This window comes from Bufo bufo, chromosome 2, assembly GCF_905171765.1.
Source record: "Bufo bufo chromosome 2, aBufBuf1.1, whole genome shotgun sequence".
NCBI lineage: Eukaryota > Metazoa > Chordata > Amphibia > Anura > Bufonidae > Bufo > Bufo bufo.
In genome coordinates this window covers 599,559,737-599,586,656 of record NC_053390.1, presented here as the reverse complement: position 1 = coordinate 599,586,656, position 26,920 = coordinate 599,559,737, and the positions used below count along the sequence as shown (strand labels likewise).

At 41.3% G+C, this 26,920-nt stretch overlaps 2 protein-coding genes across 2 annotated transcripts in view; both read right to left on the bottom strand.

Moving 5' to 3' along the window:
• LRIT3 (leucine rich repeat, Ig-like and transmembrane domains 3) overlaps positions 1-21,515 on the bottom strand; it is a 44,790-nt gene extending 23,275 nt beyond the window's left edge. Inside the window, exons 1-3 of the mRNA XM_040419874.1 lie at positions 21,461-21,515; positions 6,703-6,787; positions 4,276-4,748 (exon numbers count right to left, since the gene is read on the bottom strand). Coding sequence (XP_040275808.1) covers positions 4,276-4,748; positions 6,703-6,787; positions 21,461-21,515 — 613 coding nt within the window. The remainder of the gene's footprint in view (positions 1-4,275; positions 4,749-6,702; positions 6,788-21,460) is intronic.
• A 1,241-nt stretch (positions 21,516-22,756) lies between these two features.
• RRH (retinal pigment epithelium-derived rhodopsin homolog) overlaps positions 22,757-26,920 on the bottom strand; it is a 40,117-nt gene continuing 35,953 nt past the window's right edge. The window contains exons 6-8 of the mRNA XM_040419873.1: positions 25,129-25,297; positions 24,379-24,557; positions 22,757-22,862 (exon numbers count right to left, since the gene is read on the bottom strand). Of these exons, the coding sequence (XP_040275807.1) occupies positions 22,757-22,862; positions 24,379-24,557; positions 25,129-25,297 (454 nt within the window). The remainder of the gene's footprint in view (positions 22,863-24,378; positions 24,558-25,128; positions 25,298-26,920) is intronic.

The following is a 26,920-nucleotide window of genomic DNA, read 5'->3' as shown; positions in this document are numbered from 1 at the left end:
ACACCGCCTACTATAACTTAGTCAGTAAAGATACCGGAGGGGATAACGGGAGAACGGAGCGGCGCCCAGGGGTAATAGTAAGTGCAGTGAGATCCCCGGGCGCCGCTCTACATGGCAGCATACTTAGTTCACAATGTTTTTCAAGGTGAAGGTCCTCTTTAAAACTGAAAAACTGCAAAAAAAATGAAAACTTCCACTTTTGCATCAATTCATGTGAAACACTTAAAGGGTTAGTAAACTCCCTAAATGTCATTTATGGGATCATTTATGGGGTGGGGGTGTTTGTGAACTAAATTGGTCCCTAAAAAAATTTGATTTGGAATTATTTTTGAAGGTTTGTAACCTCTCCAAAAAATAAAAATAAATGTACGATTGAACTATGATGTCAACATAAAGTGGACATGATAAATTACTAAACTAGTAAACGCTATGGATACGTTTAGCATTTTTATTATTGCATTGTACTCATTTTGAGCTAAAATCATTTTTTTCAATTGATCTTAATTAAAAATGTTGAGCCCCTTTCTCTGTACAGACTTGATATTCTCTAGTAGCATGCTCTGTGTTTTACTGTGTTCTGTCAGTCAGCTCAACTTACGGTTCCTTATCTCACTGATAAGAATGTGTCTTAAATAAGTGTTTTTGAGTTATTAGTAATTTAGAGATAAGGGCTATTATATGACTGGCACAAAGGGAAAGTGCGATTCTCACAGCTAGGCAGAAGTTAACCCTTTATGACAAAGCTGCTGAATATTGAAAAAATTATTTTAAGCCCAAGATGAGTAAAATGCAATCATAAAAATTGTCCCGAAGGTATTATTTTGTGAGTTATGTCTATGTCAAAAGAAGAGAAATACAAATTAGGAAAATTGCTAATTCTTTTTTCAATTTCTTTCAATTTTTGATTTTTTTTTGAATTAATTTTAAAAAATATATACAGACAAAAAAATTAATAAATATATACTAACATAAAGTATGATGTGTCATGAAAAAAAACTGTTTCCAAACTGTTTGGATAAGTATTCCAAAGTTATTATCATATGAAGTGACGATTTGAAAAATGGGGCTGGGTCCTGAAGCCCCAAATAGGCTTCATCCTTAAGGGGTTAGAATATAAAAGTATTAATAAATGGTCAAATTGCCACTTTCTTATGTTGTGTCTTCCCCCCCCCCCCCCCCCCCCAAAAAAAAGAAAAAAAGTGATCTAAAAGTCATGCATAACCCAAAATGGTGTCAATAAAAGCTACAGGGTTTAAAATAAAGAGATAGCAGGCACACTCATAAGTGGGATTAATAATGGTAGTTTTTATTTAAAATACTAGTTTAAAAGTAGGATAGGGATTTTTATAGCATAGGTGAGTGAGTAGGGGAATCTAGGCACATGTGGTGGGTGCCAGATAAGGGGTGGCTGGTACCAGTTTTTTAGGATGGATCCGTGTGGGAAAATTAGTGGTGTCTAGTCCATTAGGATAATAAGTATATAAAGTGGTGGTAAAAAGGTGGTAAAACAGGTGATAAAAAATGATAAAAGGTATGATAAAAATGAAAAATATTAGGACATAAAAATAAAAATTAGAAAATCTGTGAAAGATAATGTACTTTTCAGGATGAAAAAAGTTGGAAAGGTGAATAAGATGTACTACTGGTACTATTGACCATGAGTTGGATCTTCTCTGGTGGGCTTCTATGGATATAATATCCTTTCCCAGCAGTTGGTGATCAGTCTATGACTCTTTATAAGTAGATAGATATATAGGTTGCGAAAAAAAGAAGTTGTCAAGTTTTGTAAAATATAATCATACACAGTGTGGTCCCATGTGAGACTATAGTTTATATAAGGTAGCGCTAAAAGGAAAAATGGATAAAAAAGCACTATCCTGTATAGTATACAATGTGAAGCTTTTGCTTGTGGAGGAAAGAAACAACAACCTGTGGGGGAATTGGTGTTCTGGACCTCGGTACGGCATCCCGTACTATCTTGGGTTCAGAGATCACTTACCCACCACGCGGTGATGTCTTCCGTCGGTGCTCCAAATGTTGCTTGCAGCTCTGTTCTCCGGCTGACGGCGTCCCACGTGGTATCCAAGCGCGCGCGTCTGTTGTTAGGTATGCACGTGACCTAGTATTGGTCACGTGATCGGGATCTGCCGGGCCGGTTTGAGAGTGCAAATGATGTTAGGGGAGCGCTTCTGCTTCCAGGTCCCTCTTTGTATGTTGCTATTGCTCTATTGGCAATAATCCTCCGCAATAGCAACATACAAAGAGGGACCTGGAAGCAGAAGCGCTCCCCTAACATCATTTGCACTCTCAAACCGGCCCGGCAGATCCCGATCACGTGACCAATACTAGGTCACGTGCATACCTAACAACAGACGCGCGCGCTTGGATACCACGTGGGACGCCGTCAGCCGGAGAACAGAGCTGCAAGCAACATTTGGAGCACCGACGGAAGACATCACCGCGTGGTGGGTAAGTGATCTCTGAACCCAAGACAGTACGGGACGCCGTACCGAGGTCCAGAACACCAATTCCCCCACAGGTTGTTGTTTCTTTCCTCCACAAGCAAAAGCTTCACATTGTATACTATACAGGATAGTGCTTTTTTATCCATTTTTCCTTTTAGCGCTACCTTATATAAACTATAGTCTCACATGGGACCACACTGTGTATGATTATATTTTACAAAACTTGACAACTTCTTTTTTTCGCAACCTATATATCTATCTACTTATAAAGAGTCATAGACTGATCACCAACTGCTGGGAAAGGATATTATATCCATAGAAGCCCACCAGAGAAGATCCAACTCATGGTCAATAGTACCAGTAGTACATCTTATTCACCTTTCCAACTTTTTTCATCCTGAAAAGTACATTATCTTTCACAGATTTTCTAATTTTTATTTTTATGTCCTAATATTTTTCATTTTTATCATACCTTTTATCATTTTTTATCACCTGTTTTACCACCTTTTTACCACCACTTTATATACTTATTATCCTAATGGACTAGACACCACTAATTTTCCCACACGGATCCATCCTAAAAAACTGGTACCAGCCACCCCTTATCTGGCACCCACCACATGTGCCTAGATTCCCCTACTCACTCACCTATGCTATAAAAATCCCTATCCTACTTTTAAACTAGTATTTTAAATAAAAACTACCATTATTAATCCCACTTATGAGTGTGCCTGCTATCTCTTTATTTTAAACTCTCTTTCTTTGACTGGGTGAGTCAAACCAGCAGTTCAGCACCTCAGCCATTCCATTGAGCAGTTGAGCCGCCTTATCTCTCTCTTTTTCAAAAGCTACAGGGTGCCCCATAAAAAAGAGACTACCTGGCTCTATAGATTTAAAAAAGTTTGGGTTGTCAGAATATAGCAATGCAAAGGAAACATTTTTTTTTAGTTCATTTTTTTTTACGGACACAAACAATTTGGTATAGCTGTAATTAGGGATGAGCGAATCAACTTGGGTTGGGAAACCAAGTTCGGGAAAAGGTTTTTAACAGTAGAAATTAATTTTTAAAGTTATTACCTGAAGTCTCGCAAGACTTTGCGAATTAATAACTTTGGCTCATTTGAGCCAATACATTCTAATACTGTACGGAGCGCTCATTCCGTACAGTATTCAAACTAAGTTTTATCAGAATAGACTTCGGATGTTTCATCCAAAGTCGATTCGCTCATCGCTCGCTGTAATCATATTGACCCGTAGCAATGGCACAATTGCATTTTTCCCAATTCCACCATATTAATATTCGTTTGGAATATTAAATGGTGCCTTATAAAGTACAACATATGGATATGTGCATGGGAAATATAAAGGTTTATGGCACTTGGAAGGCGGGAGAATAAAAAATGAAAAATTGCTGCAGCAGGAAGGATTTAAAATATATTCAATTTTTTCACAGAAAGTGTTAAAATCACTGAAGATTATCTCAAATTAGAGTAAGGGGGTTCCCCAATTCCCATATTGCGGCTGCTGTGAATTAAGAGGTGGCCACGCATGGTAGGTTCTCTCCATTCACTTCTATGAAAGTTCTGAGAATAGGTGAAAAAACATGCTTGGCTTTTTTCAGAACTCCACTAGTAGTGAATGAGAAAACCTAGCCTACTCTGTCAGTACTCCATTTATAGCAGCGTTTGGATGGGCATCAGGGGATCCTGTGGGTATGCCATAAACACCTAGATGGGAAAAGCCTAAGGAACTATTTGGTATTTAAAATAAAACAATGCACATTTCATGAAGTGCATTTTTAGGGCTTTACCTAGGATGATTCTTGGGTAAAGTTGCTCTGTACCCTTTAATGCTGGGTCAGAGAATGGAGGCCAGATATCCAAAAGATCAGAAGGCAGAGTGGTGAGCTTGTTGCTGGAGATGTCCAGGTATGTGATGTTCTTTAGGTAGCGCGCTGCCTCAGCTGGGATAGTTGCTATCTTATTGTTATGTAGGTCCAGGGTCCGCAATCGAGGCATCTCCAATAAAGATTCCCATGGAAAAATTGATATCAAATTTCCATCTAGACGTAATTCATGCAGCTGCTTCAGATTGTAAAAGCTGCTTGAGTCAATGCTAGTAATACTGTTGTAGGTGACCCAAAGATATTTCAGATCGACCAGGTAATAGAAGGCTTCAGTAGGTATTCTACGGATAACAGTTTTTTCAACCCGAAGTTTAACAGTGTCCACTGGAACGTTGACGGGAAGGTCAACCATGTCAGGATCATTGCACAAAACAGACCTGATATAGCAAAAAAAAAGACAATGATGTTGGGTAGATAACATTTGCACACATCTGAAAGTCAACAGGTAGTTAAACAGTTAAAAAATAAAAGTTTTTTTAATTTTAAAGTTGCTAGTTTTTAGTTTTCTGTCAACTGAGTTGAGAGTTATTTTTTTGCAAGATGAGTTGATGTTTTCAGTGGTATCACTTTCAGTAGCTATAGGGGAAGCAGGGGAAGCGGCTGCTTTGGGGCCCAAACTCAGAAGGGGCCCACCCAGGAGAAGGACTATAAGATTTTATTATCAGGGCCCCCTCAACAGTATTATTAAATGACATTATATACAGTAACACAGTAGGAAATGGACTGAGCCACTGCCGGGCCTCGTCTGAGAGTGTGATCTTAACTATCTACATGAGTGGGGGTTGCACTGGAGGAGAGGGTTGCTTAGAATTTTCTAGGGTGGGGGGGCCCCTTTCAAAAATTTGCTGTGGGGCCCAGTCATTTCCAGTTATATCACTGGGGGATCACTTTTCATTCCTTTCAATCCATTGCTTTTTTAAAATATTAAAATATTTTTTAACTAGGGGACTGGCCCATGTGATCACTTTGCCGGTATAATACATTACAATACTTCTGTTTTGCAGTGTATTACGCCTGTCAGTGTAATGCTGACATGCATCTTATTAGGACCTGCTTCTGGTGTACTAAGGTGGCACACCTGGGGAAACTTAGGCTCCCAACTGCCATAACAACCCTTCAACATCCTTCGGTTACATCAAGGTGTAGAAGGTGGGGGTAACCCCTCTAACCACTCAGATGACACTGTCGCTGACAACTTCCTCATGTAAAGAGTCGAATGGCTTGAATGTCTCCTATCGCCGATCCTGGTTGCAGCAGCATAGTGTTAGCTACAATATATGTTGTAGCTGACTTCCCGACCGTGTCATACTTGTCTGGTGGATGTCAGGAAAGGGATGTAAAGCAGGTTTGTTAAAAATTCAGTATTAGAAATCTAATGTATGCCTAAAAGGGTATCCGGAATTAAAGAAAAACATGGCTGCTCTCTACCAAAAACACCTGTCCATGGCTGGTGTCAGCGCAGCTCCATTGATGTAAAAAGGGACTGAACTGTTATACCACACATAACCTGTGAACAGATGTGACACTGTTTGTTGGAGAGAAAAAAAACTTGTATTAACCCTTTAAGCAAATCAGTGCATTAAGTAGCTTTAGGGAGATATTTTAATTGCATACATAAACTTCAGAGGCATATTGCACATAACCATCCCTACACTATACTTCTGAACCATCCCTACACTATACTTCTGAGGTCTTGCTTTACTCTTTCTTCAACAGCAACTATTAGGGTCCACCACTGCCACACAATTTAAATTGTTGGTGGATCCCTATGAATTTACAATGTCCTATAACAAAATGAAATCACATGTTCTCTGCATATAAGCAAAGCTGCACATATTATTCACCTGTCTGAAAACTTCATATCTCTATCTATTATCTATCTATTATCTATCTATCTCTAGATCTCACATCTATCTCATATCTATCTATCTATCTATCATCTATCTATCTATCTATCTATCTATCTATCTATCTATCTCATATCTATCTATTTATCTATCTATCTATCTATTATCTATCTATCTATCTATCTCTATATCTCATATCTATCTCTCTATCATCTATATATCTATCTATCTATCATCTAATATCTCTATCTATTTATATATCTATTATCTATCTATCTATCTATATATATATCTATTATCTATCTATCTATCTATCTATCTATCTATCTATCTATCTCTATATCTCACATCTATCTCATATCTATCTATCCAACATCTATATATCTATGTATCATCTAATATCTCTATCTATTTATATATATATATATTTATTATCTATTTATATATCTTATTTGTGCTGTTCATTTACCTATAATGTACTTACTTTGCCCCAGTTCCATCACTCCTCCCATGAAAAATACAAGTGCACTGTGAAGGGCAGAATGCCTCAAGTTTGGCAAAAATCTGTACTGAAAAATAAAAGAATATATAGAAAATCATGGCTTCTGTTCAATTAGGAAGAAGTCACCCAATGTTGAGACTTCATTGTCCAAGCCATGCAAGGAGCCTTCAGAGGAATGATGCTGGGAAGGTACACCCTCATTTAGTAATAGGAGATTACATGAGATTAGCAGAGATCTGGAGTTACTTAACCTTCAAATGTGTTCTCCGGAGGACTGCAGGGTCACGCCGTGCATACATAACTGTGGAGTGTCATTCCATCGAGTACATCCTACACCGATGAATGACACATGGACTGATTACATTGATGTAATTGTAAAAAGTATCTTCATAGAGGTAGGTACCTGCATATGCCACATGCATGATTATAGGGATTAAAACAAACTCAAACAGGACCAGTCCAGGTTATTAGTGGCTCCTTGTGTGAAGGATTCTACGTATTCCCCTCCTGTGAGACATTTGTGGAGTATGTCTACCCAGAATACAAGGCCCCCTTTACCCAAGCTCTGTGGGCCCTGGCATCTGTTTAAGTCTGCCTGGTACTAATGCAGACCTTGCCCTTGAACGTGTGCAGTGACTTCTTCCAAGCAATAAACCATTGTGACTACATAAAGCTGCACACCAGGTTTTATTTTATGCAAAGCAACAGATTCTTGGCTTTCAACAATCAGGACCCTTTTTCTCATAGTCAGATTTGAAATATTGAAATATTTGTTTTCAAACCACATATTGATGACCCAACTCCCAGACAATATAAGGACGTAAAAGGGTTATTCCACGAGTAATGTAAAAAATGAAAACACATTATCTATTACATGACAATCTCTTTCTAACAAATCTAGATCCAGCCCTGTGCCTCACATGGATCCAGAGATCTCCTCATTCATTGCTCAAATTTCTCTGCTGGATTTATTTCTAGAGGGCAGCTCAGGGGACGTGTCCTTTCTCAGGGGTGTGTCCTTTCTGCTGCAGCTGGTACCAGTTGAAGGATGGAACTGAGCATGTGTTTCCATCTCAGTGAGCTGGACAGAGAAATTAGAAAAGCAATAGGTGGGCTTATACAGATAGATTCCATTGAATAACAAAGGTATACATATCCAGGTGCTGGTTTGAAAACTGTAGAATATTATTTGGGACAACCCCTTTAGGTTAGTGTAGCAAATTTTAATTTGTTACCTTTTTTTTTTTTATAAGCCCCAATGCAGTCCAGCCCCTAAAGGAACCTTGACCACCAGTATGCCTGCACAAGTTTTAGACCAGGTGTGCCCCACCAGGGGGCAGCTGCACTCCTACCTCAAGTGATTTTATGTGTGTGTATAGTGTGAGCAATAGGTAAGTATTTAGAAGAAATAGGCTGATTTCATACACAGTTTATTTGAACTGTGTTTTTAGGGGGGGGTACAGGGTAAGATATTAGTTTTAAAATCTATAGTGAATGATGAAATTTACTACAGACAAAGCGTTCTTGTTTTTGCATGATGATTTTTGTAATGTTTGTATTTTTGCCATTTTGAAACACCGCATACTCTAGGTTTTACATATTTTCAGGCATGTTTTCCATAGGAATCTCTAAGAGAGTGTAAATATCACCTGAAAAAGGGAGTTTAAAAATTTGAAAAATTTATGAAAAAAAACTGTAAAAAACAAAACAAAAACACTGCATTTTTTACCACAAAAAAATGCATACAAAAAATAATGTGTGAAATAAGCCTAAATTTTGTTGATGTGAACAAGATCGAAAAAGTGAGACGTAGGGCACAATCTTTGATCCAAAATAATATGCATAATATTAATCAGTTCAGGACCACCCATGGACAGTCTGGACAGTCAGGGTTTATCTCTACAAAAATGTTTCTGGACGTCCTCACAAACATGGCAGCTGCACGAAGATTGTGCAGCTGCAGGAGCAGGGAGCGGGTTGTCAGTAACAGCTATTATTCCCAGAAAGAAGGCAGAGATTTATTTATTTTTGCGTTTCCTGCCTTCCCCATTGCTGTATGCACAGTGTTTAATGAGCATTATGTATTCAAATCAGGCAGTAGCAATGTTGATTCCTGCTTTGGTCCTAGTAAACTTGTAATGACCGGGTGACTGTATGAGCTGCTGGGTCTTAGCAGACTCAGACACAAACATAATGGCTTTTGAAGTGCCATGCACTAACAAAAACATGAAAATATGTCTGGTCAGGAAGGGCCCAGTCTTGAACTGGTTAATCTGTTGACTTATATAGCTGGCCATACACAAAAGATTAAAGTAAACAGAATCATCCTACAATCTTATGTGTATGGGGCCCTCCTGTTGGGGGACAGTCAGTAGATAATAGTGGAAAAAGGGATTTCAACATGTTTGATCCTTTCTTCCCATGACAGATAAGCTGCTATCAGAGGTATATGGCAAGTGCTTCTTCACCTCTACCTATTGAAATAAACATGCTTGCTCTGCCAAGTGTGCATGTGTACAATCAGGGGACATAGCTGTTCAAACAACATATACTTTATGTATACAGCCATGAGGTTCACATGAGATTCTGAGGCTCATTCATATACAGACGTGACATCGCTTACAGATGAAGTATACTTGACAGTCAATGCCGGCCAGGTCAAGGTGCCCCCTATTAAAGATCCTCAGATCCGATCCCCATATCAAACCTCAAGAGATCCCCCATCAGACCTTCATGTCAGACCCCCCATATCAGACCTCAGATCAGACCCACTTTAGACCTCAATGTGAGACCCCCATTTCAGACCTCAGATCAGGACTCCATGTCAGACACACTCCCCATATGAGACCCCCTTTAGATCTCCATGTAAGACCTCAGATTAGGACTCCGTATAAGGCGGGGCTCCCATATCAGACCTCAGATCAGACCCCCATTAGACCTCCATGTCAGACCCCCCAAGTATCAGACCTCAGATCAGACTTCACCACCACCCTCTTAGTCCAGCGTTCCGCTGCAGTCGCACTCCCTCAACTTCTCTGGGTTCATGCACTACGTCCTGACATTGTAGGCAGTCAGCACAGTGAAATGTAGCCCAGAGGAGACCAGGGAGGAGGGACATACATCGCTTCACCTCCCGCCTCCTGCACACTAGCGAAATGGAAACCACTAGTGTTCACTTTATAAGACGCACTGCATCTTATAAAGTGAAAAATGCAGTGCCACTGTGGCTTAGAGGCCAGTCACAACTGTGACCCCTATAGCTACGCCAGTGGCAGTGGGGCCCCCAGGAGCCGACAACTCTGACTGGACACATATAGAATAGTGTCCTGTGTTTTTACAATTTTTGCAATTACACATACATTTAAAGTGTACCTAACCTTTTGAACAATTTTATTAAGTGAGCGCTGTAGTGGCAGGATCACACATCATTGTCTCTGCCTGGGCCTGCTCCTCTACGCTGAAGCCTGGCACAGCACGCCCAATGTGGTATGCAGAGCTTTTAGCAGAGCAAAGTGAGCACAGGCTGGACCTCTGCATAGCACATTGCGGCTCCAGCCTGGCATAACGCATCGGACATGCTGTGCCAGGCTTTAGCAGAGCAGGACGGGCAGAGGCAGGAGCAGCGCTGTGTGCTCCTACCAGTACAGCGTTCCACAGTGGAATCCGTACTCCCATACACCAGTGATATGTCAGCAGTGTACGAGTGTATGGATTCCAAGGCGCTGTAGACACCTGAACTTCTGCTATTTTGAAAGTAAAATGTGAAAAAATAAATAACATTTTTAAAAGGTTAGGTACATTGTAAATATATTGCCCCTTGATTACATAAGAACAAGGCTAGAAAGTTAGAATATGATTAATCCTTTTCACATCCAACCACCATGTTCCACCAGTTCGCAAAGACGTGTCAGCTCTGCAGGTTTCTGTAAACATCTCATTTCACGTGATATATCCTCGCTGTTTGTGTAGTTGCCATAATTCATGGCTGCCTTCACATATCGCATACCAGGAATATTTGTACAGCACTAGTCGTACTCATCCCTGGGTCCGAATATCAGGTACTAAAATACAAATAATCAATTGCTGCTACATGTAATAATAAAGAGCTATAAAATGACTATAGTTTATTTGCTTTAATGTTTGTGGAAGTGAAAGTGCAAAAATATTTATATTATAAAAATAATGGTCTGCAACATGCTGCCATCCAGCTGATGAGGGACCACTGTGATGGCCAAGAGTGCATGCTTATATGAATTAGGATTGGGGAAGAAGCCACATACTGTGACATCACTGTGTAATATACCTTTCCCGTGACTTCAGTGCTTATTATCTATGTACTGTGACATCACTGTGTGTAATATACCTTTCCCATGACTTCAGTGCCTATTATCTATGTACTGTTATCACTGTGTGTAATAACCCTTTCCCATGACTTCAGTGCTTATTATCTATGTACTATGACATCACTGTGTGTAATATACCTTTCCCATAACTTCAGTGCTTATTATCTATGTACTGTGACATCACTGTGTGTAATATACCTTTCCCATGACTTCAGTGCTTATTATCTATGTACTGTGACATCACTGTGTGTAATATACCTTTCCCATGACTTCAGTGCTTATTGTCTATGTACTGTGACATCACTGTGTGTAATATAACTTTCCCCTAACTTCGGTGCTTATTATCTATGTACTGTGACATCACTGTGTGTAATATACCTTTCCCATGACTTCAATGCTTATTATCTATGTACTGTGACATCACTGTGTAATATGCCTTTCCCATAACTTCAGTGCTTATTATCTATGTACTGTGACATCACTGTGTGTAATATACCTTTCCCATGACTTCAGTGCTTATTATCTATGTACTGTGACATCACTGTGTGTAATATACCTTTCCCATGACTTCAGTGCTTATTGTCTATGTACTGTGACATCACTGTGTGTAATATAACTTTCCCCTAACTTCGGTGCTTATTATCTATGTACTGTGACATCACTGTGTGTAATATACCTTTCCCATGACTTCAATGCTTATTATCTATGTACTGTGACATCACTGTGTAATATGCCTTTCCCATAACTTCAGTGCTTATTATCTATGTACTGTGACATCACTGTGTAATATACCTTTCCCATAACTTCAGTGCTTATTATCTATGTACTGTGACATCACTGTGTGTAAAATACCTTTCCCCTGACTTCAGTGCTTATTATCTATGTACTGTGACATCACTGTGTAATATGCCTTTCCCATAACTTCAGTGCTTATTATCTATGTACTGTGACATCACTGTGTGTAAAATACCTTTCCCCTGACTTCAGTGCTTATTATCTATGTACTGTGACATCACTGTGTGTAATATGCCTTTCCCATAACTTCAGTGCTTATTATCTATGTACTGTGACATCACTGTGTGTAATATACCTTTCCCATGACTTCGGTGCTTATTATCTATGTACTGTGACATCACTGTGTGTAAAATACCTTTCCCATAACTTCAGTGCTTATTATCTATGTACTGTGACATCACTGTGTGTAATATACCTTTCCCCTGACTTCAGTGCTTATTATCTATGTACTGTGACATCACTGTGTAATATAACTTTCCCATGACTTCAGTGCTTATTATCTATGTACTGTGACATCACTGTGTGTAATATACCTTTCCCATGACTTCGGTGCTTATTATCTATGTACTGTGACATCACTGTGTGTAATATACCTTTCCCATGACTTCAGTGCTTATTATCTATGTACTGTGACATCACTGTGTGTAATATACCTTTCCCATGACTTCAATGCTTATTATCTATGTGCTGTGACATCACTGTGTAATAACCCTTTCCCATAACTTCAGTGCTTATTATCTATGTACTGTGACATCACTGTGTGTAAAATACCTTTCCCCTAACTTCGGTGCTTATTATCTATGTACTGTGACATCACTGTGTGTAATATACCTTTCCTATAACTTCAGTGCTTATTATCTATGTACTGTGACATCACTGTGTAATATGCCTTTCCCATAACTTCAGTGCTTATTATCTATGTACTGTGACATCACTGTGTAATATACCTTTCCCCTGACTTCAGTGCTTATTATCTATGTACTGTGACATCACTGTGTGTAATATACCTTTCCCCTGACTTCAGTGCTTATTATCTATGTACTGTGACATCACTGTGTGTAATATACCTTTCCCATAACTTCAGTGCTTATTATCTATGTACTGTGACATCACTGTGTGTAATATAACTTTCCCATGACTTCAGTGCTTATTATCTATGTACTATGACATCACTGTGTGTAATATACCTTTCTCATGACTTCAGTGCTTATTATCTATGTACTGTGACATCACTGTGTGTAATATACCTTTCCCATGACTTCAATGCTTATTATCTATGTACTGTGACATCACTGTGTAATATACCTTTCCTATGACTTCAGTGCTTTTTATCTATGTACTATGACATCACTGTGTGTAATATAACTTTCCCATGACTTCAGTGCTTATTATCTATGTACTGTGACATCACTGTGTAATATGCCTTTCCCATGACTTCAGTGCTTATTATCTATGTACTGTGACATCACTGTGTGTAATAACCCTTTCCCATGACTTCAGTGCTTATTATCTATGTACTGTGACATCACTGTGTGTAATAACCCTTTCCCATGACTTCAGTGCTTATTATCTATGTACTGTGACATCACTGTGTAATATACCTTTCCCATGACTTCAGTGCTTATTATCTATGTACTGTGACATTACTGTGTGTAGTAATCCTTTCCCATGACTTCAGTGCTTATTATCTATGTACTGTGACATTACTGTGTGCAGTAATCCTTTCCCATGACTTCAGTGCTTATTATCTATGTACTGTGACATCATTTTTTTTCTTAGTTTTGTGACATCACTTTGTGTTATCCTCTACAGCGACATCACTGTGCATATAATCCCTACACTGTGACATCACTACGTCTATCATTCCTGTGCTGCTACTTCATTTTGGCTGTTTATCATTGTGTACAGTCGTGGCCAAAAGTTTTGAGAATTAAATAAATATTGGAAATTGGAAAAGTTGCTGCTTAAGTTTTTATAATAGCAATTTGCATATACTTCAGAATGTTATGAAGAGTGACCAGATGAATTGCATAGTCCTTCTTTGCCATAAAAATTAACTTAATCCCAAAAAAAAACTTTCCACTGCATTTCATTGCTGTCATTAAAGGACCTGCTGAGATCATTTCAGTAATTGTCTTGTTAACTCAGGTGAGAATGTTGACGAGCACAAGGCTGGAGATCATTATGTCAGGCGGATTGGGTTAAAATGGCAGACTTGACATGTTAAAAGGAGGGTGATGCTTGAAATCATTGTTCTTCCATTGTTAACCATGGTGACCTGCAAAGAAACGCGTGCAGCCATCATTGCGTTGCATAAAAATGGCTTCACAGGCAAGGATATTGTGGCTACTAAGATTGCACCTCAATCAACAATTTATAGGATCATCAAGAACTTCAAGGAAAGTTCTTGTTAAGAAGGCTTCAGGGCGTCCAAGAAAGTCCAGCAAGCGCCCGGATCGTCTCCTAAAGAGGATTCAGCTGCGGGATCGGAGTGCCACCAGTGCAGAGCTTGCTCAGGAATGGCAGCAGGCAGGTGTGAGCGCATCTGCACGTACAGTGAGGCGAAGACTTTTGGAAGATGGCCTGGTGTCAAGAAGGGCAGCAAAGAAGCCACTTCTCTCCATAAATAACATCAGGGACAGATTGATCTTCTGCAGAAAGTATGGTGAATGGACTGCTGAGGACTGGGGCAAAGTCATATTCTCCGATGAAGCCTCTTTCCGATTGTTTGGGGCATCTGGAAAAAAGGCTTGTCCGGAGAAGAAAAGGTGAGCGCTACCATCAGTCTGTCAAGAGGGTGTCAAGAACCACGCCTCAATATTACATTGGTGTATACCCAGCGTACGTAGAGGCACTTATTATGATATTTTACATTTAGTCGTGAGACTATTGGCTGCCTACTCTTGACGTGCGCTTTTTTATTTTAAAATAAATAAGATCACAAAATAAAAAAGCGCACGTCAAGAGTAGGCAGCCAATAGTCTCACGACTAAATGTAAAATATCAAGAACCACGCCTGACTCCGTTATACCCGGGGTCAGGAAGTCGCAGCGGTTGGCTGCGCGCTCTATGCAAGATAGGGCTGTTTCCTTATGGTAGCTTTCTGAATTTGCTTTGCAACCCTTTTTGGTTCACTCAGGGATCCGTAGCTCCTTTTCCTCAGCTGTTCCTTGTCCAGCACTCCCAACCTCCTTATATTCCCCTCTCACACTTCTCTGGTTGCCAGATATAGAGCTTCCTGCCTGGACTTCTATTCTGACCCTCTGAATCTGTGTTGCTGCGTTCTCTGGTAGTTGGTCCAGAATGTTACCCTCCGGATCCCTGTTGGACCTTTGTGGTCTGCTGTGGTCGCCCACCTGGGTCTATGTGTTTGTCTGTATTGTCTGTCCTCTCCTGGTGTTTCCCTCTTAGTGTCAGTGGTGCGGACTAGCGATCCCACCGGCCCGTTCACTATCTTGGGCTCATTCTAGGGAAAGCCAGGGTTTAGGCACGTGATCGCCGCACGGGTGAGGAACCCGTCTAGGGACGTCAGGGCAGTCAGGTGCCAGCCGCAAGGTGAGTCAGGGGTCACCACCTTTCCCTCTCCCTTGGGCAGGGCTTTCCCTTTTCCCTCCCTGTGTGTGACGCCGGTCATTACATTATATCTGGCCCTTATTTTGTGTAGGTAAAAAAAAAAAAAAAAAAATTTTTTTTTTTTTACCTACTTAGAATCCAGTATGGATCAAATTGCTGCTCTGTCCAAACAATTTCATGGCCTGTCTTTGGAGGTGGCAGGATTGAAGGCGTCGGTCCTCCAGCAACAGCAGCAATTACAACTGACCGCAAGCCCAGCGGTTGCTACTGGTAAAAAAAGGTTGTTGCGGAACCCAAGGTCCCTCTCCCTGACAGATTTTCTGGGGGAAGGGACAAGTTTTTGACATTCCGTGAGGCCTGTAAATTATATTTTAAACTGCGCCCTTACTCCTCTGGTAATGAAGAACAGCGGGTGGGGGTTGTTATTTCCCTGCTGCAGGGGGACCCGCAGTCCTGGGCGTTTTCTTTACCCACTGATTGCCAGGCTCTTCGGTCAGTGGATGAGTTTTTCGGGGCCTTGGGTCTCATATATGACGACCCTGACCGAGTCGCACTGGCTGAATCAAGATTACGGAGACTCCTACATGGAGAGCGGCCGGTAGAGGAATATTGCTCTGACTTCCGTAGGTGGGCTACGGATACCCAATGGAACGACCCGGCTCTCAGGAGTCAGTTCTGCTCTGGGTTATCCGAAAGGGTTAAGGATGTCAGCCGGGGGGTATATGTTTCCTCCATACGTACATCGCAATTTGTGTTGCCAGCGGTTATTGTTTTTGGTGTTAAGACGGAGACAATTTCTTTCGTTCTAGACAGTGGAGCAGGGGTAAATTTGATAGATGCCCATTTTGCCCGCACTATGGGTTTGTCTCTCTGTACGCTACAGAGACCTATTTCCATATTCGCTATTGATTCTGCTCCTCTGTCTCAGAGAAACCTCACCTACATTGTTCATAATTTACACCTTCGGGTAGGGGACCACCATAACGAGATGCTTTCATGTTATGTTCTGGAGGGGCTTCCCACTCCGGTAGTGCTGGGCCTTCCCTGGTTGGTAGCGCACAATCCAGTGGTGGATTGGCAGGCCAGGGAGATATCGGAGTGGAGTGAGCAGTGCAGAGAAAATTGCTTAAATAGCAATTGCTTAGTTGCCTCCATAACTACCCTACCTACATTTATTTCGGATTTTGAGGACGTTTTTTCTGAAAAGGGTTGTCAGAAGTTACCACCTCACCGTCCTTATGATTGCCCGGTTAACCTTATTCCCGGCGCAAAATTACCCAAGACCAGGTTATATAATCTTTCGGGTCCAGAGAGACAAGCCATGAAAGATTATATCTCCGAGAGCTTGGCTAAGGGACACATCAGACCCTCTTCTTCACCTGTGGCTGCAGGGTTTTTCTTCGTTAAAAAGAAAGATGGGGTCCTGCGTCCTTGCCTAGATTTTCGCGAATTAAATCGGATAACCATCCGAGACCCATACCCTCTTCCTCTCATTCCTGACCTGTTTAACCAGATTGCGGGTGCTAGGTGGTTCTCCAAACTTGATATTAGGGGGGCCTACAATCTGATTCGTATCAAGGAGGGGGATGAGTGGAAGACAGCTTTTAACACCCCTGAGGGGCATTATGAAAATCTAGTTATGCCTTTCGGTCTGACCAATGCCCCTGCCGTCTTTCAACATTTCGTTAATGACATTTTTAGTCATCTAATCGGCAGGTTTGTGGTAATATACCTAGATGATATTTTAATTTATTCGTCTGATCTGAAAACACATGAGGTGCATGTCAGACAGGTCCTACGAACGAATAAATTATATGCTAAAATTGAAAAATGTGTCTTCGCCGTTCAGGAGATACAATTCCTAGGTTATTTTTTATCTGCTTCAGGTTTCCGAATGGATCCTAGGAAGGTCCAGGCAATTTTAGATTGGGATCTTCCTGAGAACCTCAAAGCACTGCAACGGTTCTTGGGCTTCGCAAATTTCTATAGGAAATTCATTAAAAATTATTCAGTTATTGTAAAACCCCTTACTGACATGACTAGGAAGGGGACTGATTTTTCTAAATGGTCTGACGCCGCTAAAGTTGCTTTTTCCTCTCTAAAAGAGAGGTTTACCTCGGCACCTGTACTAGTCCAACCTGATGTCTCTCAGCCTTTTATTGTTGAAGTCGATGCGTCAGAGGTGGGAGTGGGGGCGGTGCTGTCTCAGGGTCCGTTTCCTGGCAAATGGCGTCCTTGTGCTTTCTTTTCTAAAAAACGATCTGCAGCAGAAAAGAACTACGATATTGGCAATAGGGAACTATTAGCTATTAAACTAGCGTTTGAAGAATGGCGTCACTTTTTAGAGGGGGCAGTCCACCCCGTCACTGTGATTATGGACCACAAAAATCTTCTGTACCTCGAATCAGCTAAGCGTCTCACCCCTAGACAAGCTAGGTGGTCGCTATTTTTTACCAGGTTCAACTTTGTTATTACCTATCGTCCTGGGGCAAAGAATACCAAGGCTGATGCACTATCTCGTTGTTTCCCTGGAGGGGGTAATGTGAGTGATCCGGTACCCATTCTTCAAAGAGGAGTGGTTGTTTCTGCGGTACACTCTGCTCTGGAGGGGAAGGTGTTAGAGGCCCAGGGGGACGCCCCGGTCTCTTGCCCCTCAGAGAAATTGTTTGTACCGTTGAACCTGCGTTTCGAATTATTAAAGGAACATCATAATTCGGCACTTGCTGGGCACCCGGGTAGTAAAGCAACCTTGGAGCTATTGTCTCGTCGTTTTTGGTGGCCAAGGTTGCGTCAGGATGTATTGGATTTTGTGTCTTCTTGTTCTACCTGTGCGCGCGCAAAAGTTTCACATACACGTCCTGCAGGGTCTCTATTACCACTCGCCATTCCCAATAGACCATGGACACATCTGTCAATGGATTTTATCACTGACTTGCCTTTGTCTGCGGGTAAAACAGTTATTTTGGTAGTAGTGGACAGGTTTAGCAAAATGGTACACTTCATTGCGTTACCCGCACTACCTAATGCTAAGACTCTTGATCAGGTATTCATCAGTGAAATCGTGAAGCTTCACGGGGTCCCTTCCGATGTTGTTTCGGATCGGGGTACCCAGTTTATTTCTAAATTTTGGAAAGCTTTTTGTTCCCGTTTGGGGGTACACTTGTCCTTTTCCTCAGCTTTCCATCCTCAGTCGAATGGACAGACTGAGCGCACCAACCAAAACCTGGAGACATATCTAAGATGTTTTGTGTCTGAAAACCAAGAGTTGTGGTCATCATATTTACCGTTAGCTGAGTTTGCCATAAATAATCGTCGTCAGGAATCCACTGGCAAGTCACCATTTCTTGGTGCATATGGTTTTCATCCCCAATTCTGTACTTTCAATGAGGGGGGGTCTTCTGGGGTTCCCGAAGAGGAAAGGTTTTCGTCATCTCTTTCATCGGTATGGCAGAAGGTGCAAGCTAACTTGAAAAATATGGGAGGTAAATACAAATGCATGGCTGATAAGAGACGGTCGCCAGGTCTGGACCTAGGAGTGAATGACTATGTGTGGTTGTCTACTAGGAATATTAAATTAAAGGTTCCCTCTTGGAAACTGGGTCCTAGGTTCAATGGTCCTTACAAAATTGTAGCCATCATCAACCCCGTGGCTTTTCGACTGGAGCTACCTCAGACTTTTAAAATCCATAACGTCTTTCATAAGTCTTTACTCAAGAAATATGTTCCACCTCTAGAACCGTCACCGCTGCCACCCCCTCCTGTGGTTGTGGATGGTAATCTAGAATTTCAGATATCCAAAATTGTTAATTCTCGTCGGGTCCGCCGCTCTCTTCAATATCTGGTGCATTGGAGAGGTTACGGTCCCGAGGAAAGAATGTGGGTTCCTGCGTCTGAGGTAAACGCCGACAGGCTAGTTCGGGCTTTTCATGCCTCTCATCCTGAGAGACCTGGTCCTGAGAGAGGGGGGTACTGTCACGAGGGTGTCAAGAACCATGCCTGACTCCTTTATACCCGGGGTCAGGAAGTCGCAGCGGTTGGCTGCGCGCTCTATGTAAGATAGGGCTGTTTCCTTATGGTAGCTTTCTGAGTTTGCTTTGCAACCCTTTTTGGCTCACTCAGGGATCCGTAGCTCCTTCTTCTCAGCTGTTCCTTGTCCAGCACTCCCAACCTCCTTAGATTCCCCTCTCACACTTCTCTGGTTGCCAGATATAGAGCTTCCTGCCTGGACTTCTATTCTGACCCTCTGGATCTGTGTTGCTGCGTTCTCTGGTAGTTGGTCCAGAATGTTACCCTCCGGATCCCTGTTGGACCTTTGTGGTCTGCTGTGGTCGCCCACCTGGGTGTATGTGTTTGTCTGTATTGTCTGTCCTCTCCCTGGTGTTTCCCTCTTAGTGTCAGTGGTGCGGACTAGCGATCCCACCGGCCCGTTCACTATCTAGGGCTCATTCTAGGGAAAGCCAGGGTTTAGGCACGTGATCGCCGCACGGGTGAGGAACCCGTCTAGGGACGTCAGGGCAGTCAGGTGCCAGCCGCAAGGTGAGTCAGGGGTCACCACCTTTCCCTCTCCCTTGGGCAGGGCTTTCCCTTTTCCCTCCCTGTGTGTGACGCCGGTCATTACACAGTCCTGTGTCATGCCAACAGTAAAGCATCCTGAGACCATTCATGTGTGGGGTTGCTTCTCATCCAAGGGAGTGGGCTCACTCACAATTTTGCCCAAAAACACAGCCATGAATAAAGAATGGTACCAAAACACCCTCCAACAGCAACTTCTTCCAACAATCCAACAGCAGTTTGGTGAAGAACAATGTATTTTCCAGCACGATGGAGCACCGTGCCATAAGGCAAAAGTGATAACTAAGTGGCTCGGGGACCAAAACATTGACATTTTGGGTCCATGGCCTGGAAACTGCCCAGATCTTAATCCCATTGAGAACTTGTGGTCAATCCTCAAGAGGCGGGTGGACAAACAAAAACCCACTAATTCTGACAAACTCCAAGAAGTGATTATGAAAGAATGGGTTGCTATCAGTCAGGAATTGGCCCAGGAGTTGATTGAGAGCATGCCCAGTCGAATTGCAGAGGTCCTGAAAAAGAAGGGCCAACACTGCAAATACTGACTCTTTGCATAAATGTCATGTAATTGTCGATAAAAGCCTTTGAAACGTATGAAGTGTGTGTAATTATATTTCACTACATCACAGAAACAACTGAAACAAAGATCTAAAAGCAGTTTAGCAGCAAACTTTGTGAAAACTAATATTTTTGTCATTCTCAAAACTTTTGGTCACGACTGTACATTAGACAGTATTTCAGTAAATGAGATGCAGAGGTTGCAGCTATACATAGGAACTAGTGCCTGATCTTCCAACAGTTCTGCCAAATGCGAGTACCCTAGCATAGTTGGAGGGCTCTGCTTAAGATTTTGCATTTAAGTTAGGCCTCTGTTCGAAGTTTGGGGGCAGGTACTATTCTGTAGTGTTCAGAGTATGGAAAGGTAATAGTTGCTTAGGTTTCTTACCTGTTGGTGTCCCCTAGAAAAGGAATATGCTTTTCTGTTCCCTGGTTCTGAATGCCATCATGCTTTGTAAAAACGGACAATGTCACTGTGTATTCATAGTGATATCACTTCTGATTCTGCCAGGTTGTCAGACCAGGATGTCTGCAACTTACTAATGGCTTGTTTGTAGATCCATACTCAGCACTTTCCTACCTCAATTATAAAACTATATATACACATACAACACACATTATACACGGGGCGTACACAGATCTCATAGGGCCAGACAGAAAAACTTAGTATGTGCCCCCCTGCCCCACCCAGTTTCCCAGGATGTATGCTTCAATCACACCCAGGAAATACAGAATGCATTACCCACCTTATACAACGTCTATGTTAGTAAAGTGGAATTTATACATCATAAATATGGCGCTCAATCTGACCACCATATTTTTCAATGTATTGATTCCAGACAAGTGGCATAAATACAGTGATAAACCTCCTACTTCTCATCTATTACAAAGCAGTCTACCTGCATCCACCACGAGGGGGAGCTCTGCACTGTTCTGTTCTTCAGCAAAACTCATGTTTTTACCATGGGTAACTTATGAGCTTTTCACTGTGTGATGCAGTTTTTTTCCATGGGATTTTCAGTGAAACAAAGTGGGGATGCAAACAAATACAACGCACTGTTAGATTTTTTTTTATTTTTTTTTTTTATTATATACTAGGATTGGATACAAAAAAGGGCAGATTAGCTTTCCTTCACATACATATCCTGTCTTTATTATTCACTCCTAGTTTTAAGAAAAAAAAAAAAAAGAAAAACATGTCTGCGCTGTGTGTTCAGGACCTTACAGAATGCACATTAAAACTAAGACATAACTGGTCTTTATTTTAGTAATTTAACTTGTTGAGTATGTCCTGCAGTGGTTTGACTAATACTCACTAAGGATTTCTACACCTTTCACAATGTGAGTACACATTTTGCAATTTATTACAGTAATTACTGGCTGAGCCGATTCAATGCCAATTTTAATAAATCATTTTTGCAAACAAAAAGTGAAATTCTATTATTATCAAAAGAAAAGTGTCCTGTATAGAATATGTAGCTGTCCTACTGAATGTGGTATAAGATTACCTTCTTGTCTTTATTATCATAGTGATGATGCAAAAGTTTAGGAATTTACATTTATTGTCCTAAATCTGACAATATGTATTTGATCAAAGTCATGTATTTAGTCACTGATTTTGGCAGGATCAGCCAAAAATCTAATGTGTATAAAACAGCCTAAAAATCCCAGGAAGGGCAGAACGATCAGACGTGTTGAATTACAAGAGCACTTGTGTTCATGAGGAGGTTGGAGGAGACAGCTCTTGGACATTTGTCCAACAGCTATCTAATGTCTATTGCCAGCTTAAAGGAATACAATATAGAAAACCTATGCTTGGTGGGGTGGGGTTCTGACTACCTGCATCCTCGCCGACAACCTCTTTGAAGAGGCCATGCTCTGGTCAGTGCTGCGGCCTCCTCACAGCATATCAAGACCCACACCAGTCAGATATTGATGACCTATCCTGAGGATAGGTCATTAATATTGAACTCCCAGAAAACCCTTTTAACTAAAGACCTTTTAGTGTAGAAATTTATGACAATATATATATGACAGAAACAGTAATCGCTTCGTTCACTTAGGGTGAGCGACCAATCTCTCAACATTAAAACTGCTCAGTGCATTGGGTTCACATATTTTATGAACAATTATTCCAGGAGACTTCTATTATTGTCCGTACAAAAGCTGGATTATTTGCCAAAATTTGTGCTGCGTTATGTTGTCAACGTGCTTTGGGAGATGCTCATCGGAAAGTGGTTGTCTAGAGTCACCTCTTGACGTGACTTGCACCGAACCATAGACATGATTGCTCTCCTGAACCTGAAAAAGAGGGTAGTTTTAAGGCTTAGTATGCATATCCATTTATAGTATTTTAAGGTGAATGCCTACCATATTCTCCAGATCAACATATGGAGAATTTTTAGTTAAGCAGCCTTTAGTAGCTTAACTAATATCAGCTTTAGTGTGTCTTTTACAGACTGAGGTCATGATGATGTTTTTTCACCAAGTAGAGGACTCATTAGTTTATCTGCATCTAAAGCATTTACACTAATGGAAAATGAAAAAAGAATATGGCAATATGGCAATGATGGAGGGTGTTATATGTGGTGATCAAAGTTCCAAGCTCATTTCTTTACATACAGTTGTTTCACGGATTTTTATTTTTTTTGTCAGGCATCACTTTTCTTTTTGTGACTGACAGTACTGTTTTTCATCTTCTTTTTTTCAGGACTGTTGATGGATGTGGATCCACTGTGTCACTTAAATAGCTTTGGCTTGAGGCTACTCCTAAGGGCATTATCTAAGTTGCTCCCCAGGTATTCACCTTTAACCTCTATAAAGGGACCTAGACTTTGCTGCAGGGAACAACCAGGCAGCTACCTTTTGAAGTAGTCTCTGTTCAAGTGACCACTGACCGATGCAGAGCACCGGGGGAACAGGCAACAACCATAGTCATGGTGGGCAGCTCAGGGTCAGAACAGAGAACAGTTGGAGATCAGGTCCAAAGAACAGGCAAATTAAACTAGAACCTAATGCTCAGCACCTTCCCACAGGAGAAGGTGCCTACAGTACCTCAAGGTAACCAGCCATTAGGGTTAGGGTACTTGTGTGCTGGCCCTTTCAAAGCCAGAGGGAGCACACATGCACGCAACCTACAGGCAAAGAAGAGCATTGCTGACAGAAAGCAGGGCTCAGCCTGCATGGAAGGAGCAATGCTACTCGTGTTGTCAGGACCACCAGGCAGGAAAAGGAAGACCCCGGCGGGAACAAACTGCTGAAGCCCTGCAGCCATGGAGCCAGTGAGCAAGTCAGTGGCAGTGAGAACATTGTTTAAGTGTTCACTGTGCCTACTAGATGAAGGTGTACATCTTTTGTTCAGTTAACGAACTCAGGAAGTAGGATAGTCCATAGAGTAACTCTCAGAAAGAGTTGGATGTAGTGCATCTGTGCTGTCATCAGTGGTCAGAGGAGGGCACTCACATGCGTTTTGGACAGTCAAGTCTGCCTTCTCAAACATCTGATCGGCGGGGGTTCCTGATGTCGGACCCCCACCAATCAGATACTGATGACCTATCTGGAGGTCATAAGTTCTAAAGTCTTGGAAAACCCAAAATTCTATTTATTTCTTTTTTTATTTTTACTTTACTATGGTAGCTCATGGGAGACATATGTAACTGAAACTATTATTGTATGGAATACCTCTAAGGTATTTATTGGCAGTAAACAATAGAATTATTTCCTGACATATACATCAAATAGATGCCTTAAATGTGATGTGAGCCTAAAGAACAAAAGTTGACATGTAATAGTAAAAAAAAGATAAAAGGGCACTTACTTTTTATTTGCAATTACATATATGCAAGGATTGTAGAAAGTTGAAGACTTGGCAAAGAGCGGAGCTATGATAGCCATTGCTGGTGAAATGTGTTTAGGATCCCCAAACGATGACCACAGGCAGACAATAGAATATGGGGACCAGGCTACCAGAAACATCAGAATCATCACTACAGACATCTGCAAACAGAAATATGGCAACACTCACTATCATTATTAGGTCACGGTTATGTTGTATTTTAGGAATACGTGCTAAGTAATATAAACATGCTCATATTTTTGTATATTTACTATATGTTTTATCACTGAATTATTTGCTTCTGTGTTACTGCAAGAAGGTGGTACTGGTAACGGGTGAATTGAAGGTAATTACCTTTTTATTTTCTTTATATTAATACATTGCAGAATCAGTCTACTAACACTATATGGGGGAAATCTACTATGAAACTTGCACCAGTTTTCTGGTGTAAAAAATCTGTTAATCTTGGCATATTGGTTTTGTGCAAAAATGTGTGGCATTTTTTGGTTGTTGGCCACTCTTCCACTTTTAGAAAAAGCAGATCGATCTTGGCATTGACTGCCAGAAGATGAACAAACTTAATACACATAATACACAATCAAATTGGTTCATCTTACTCGAGTGCACCTCTTAATAATTTCCCCCTGTATATTACCAGAATTTTGCTAAATGCTTTGGTATGGAACAGGTTACGCATATAATGAAAAATATACTATGGCCTATCCTCCTTACCTTTGTAACATCAGCCTGATCGGACCAGTCCAAATTGCCACCTCCAAGGCTGTTTCGGCTGTCATATCCCTTCATTGTGCGGGACACATTGTAGTAACAGTAAAACATCACCAGCAGTGGCACAATAAAATTTACCACAACTACAGTCATTGTGTAGGATATAAATAATCTGCAGGAGAATAAGCAATATCAAGTTTGCAATGTAAACATACAATAAAATATTACCATTGTAAAATGCAACAATAAGTGGCTAACTGAAGAGAGCCAGCATCAGATGACTGTAACAGCTTAATTACACGGCCGCAATTTGCCGCAATGCACGGGCACCATCCGTGCGGCTGCTGCGACGGATCCAGACCTATTCAACTTGAATGGGTCTGTGATCCATCCACACCGCCAAAAAATACAACATGTTCCGCGCCGACCTTCCGGATTTCGGAACCCATTGAAGTAAATGGGTCCGCATCCGTGATGCGGGGTGCCCTAGGCCGGTGCATGCATTTTGCGGACCTGCTGTTTGCGGCCCGCAATACGGGCACAGCCGAACAGTGGCCGTGTGCATGAGCCCTAGGTGTGTGTACGTCTATATCTATATATGCAGCAATCAATAACTTGACACTTAACATGTTAAATATACAGTTACAGCACACTTTAACCTTTTCTCACTCTGTGCAGTAATAGTATGTCAAGGATGGTTGATAACATTTTGCAACATACTATTACGGCTCGAGGTTACACAGCGGGCACTCCTCTCCAATGGCACAAAAAAACAGCTCGTACTGGGTAAAAGTTGGAAAACTCTCACTAATATACATATATATATATATATATATCACCTGTACTGAATACCCTATAATGACAAAGTGAAAGCAAAATGTTTGAAATATTTGGCAATTTATTGAAAATGAAAAACTAAAATATTGTGTTGACATCAGTACGAAGACACTTTGCTCAGGACTTAGTTAAAGCATTTTTAGCAGCGACTGCAGCCTCCAGTCTTCTTAAATATGATGCCACACAGGTTTGCACACCTGGATTTGGTGATTTTCTGCCATTCTTCTTTGCAGATTCTCTCAAGGTCTATCAGGTTGGATGGAGACCAATGGTTTACAGCTATTTGCAGGTTTCTCCAGAGATGTTCAGTTGGGTTCAACTGTCTGGACCATTCAACTGTCTGGGACACTCAAGAACATTCAGAGAGTTGTCCCTAAACCATTCCTGTGTAATTTTGGCTGTGGGCTTAGGATCATTGTCTTGTTGGAAGGTGAACCTTTGGCCCAGTATGAGGTGCAGAGCACTCTGTATTTTGCTCCATTCAGCTTTCCCTCAAATCTGAACAGTATCCCTGTCCCCGGCACTGAAAAACACCCCACAGCATGATGCTGCCACCACCATGCTTCACTGTAGCGATGGTATTGTGCAGTTTATAAGCAGTGTCTGGTTTCCTTCAGATATGATGCTTAAAATTGTAGCCAAAAAGTTCAATCTTGGTTTCATCAGAGCAGAGAATCTTGTTTCTCACAGTCTCAGACTCCTTTAGTTCCTTTTCTTGTAAACTCCAGGCAGACTTTCATGTGTCTTTCACTGAGGAGAGACTTCTTTCTGGCAACTCTGCCATAAAGCCCATATTGATGGAGTACTGCAGTGATGGTGGGCCTTCTGGATGTTTCTCAAATCTGCATAAAGGATCTTTGAAGCTCAGCCAGGCCCTTCTCCTACCATTACTTAGTTTGGTGGGCTGCCAGTTCTAGGAAGAGTCCTGGTTGCTCCAAATTACTTGCACTTTTACACA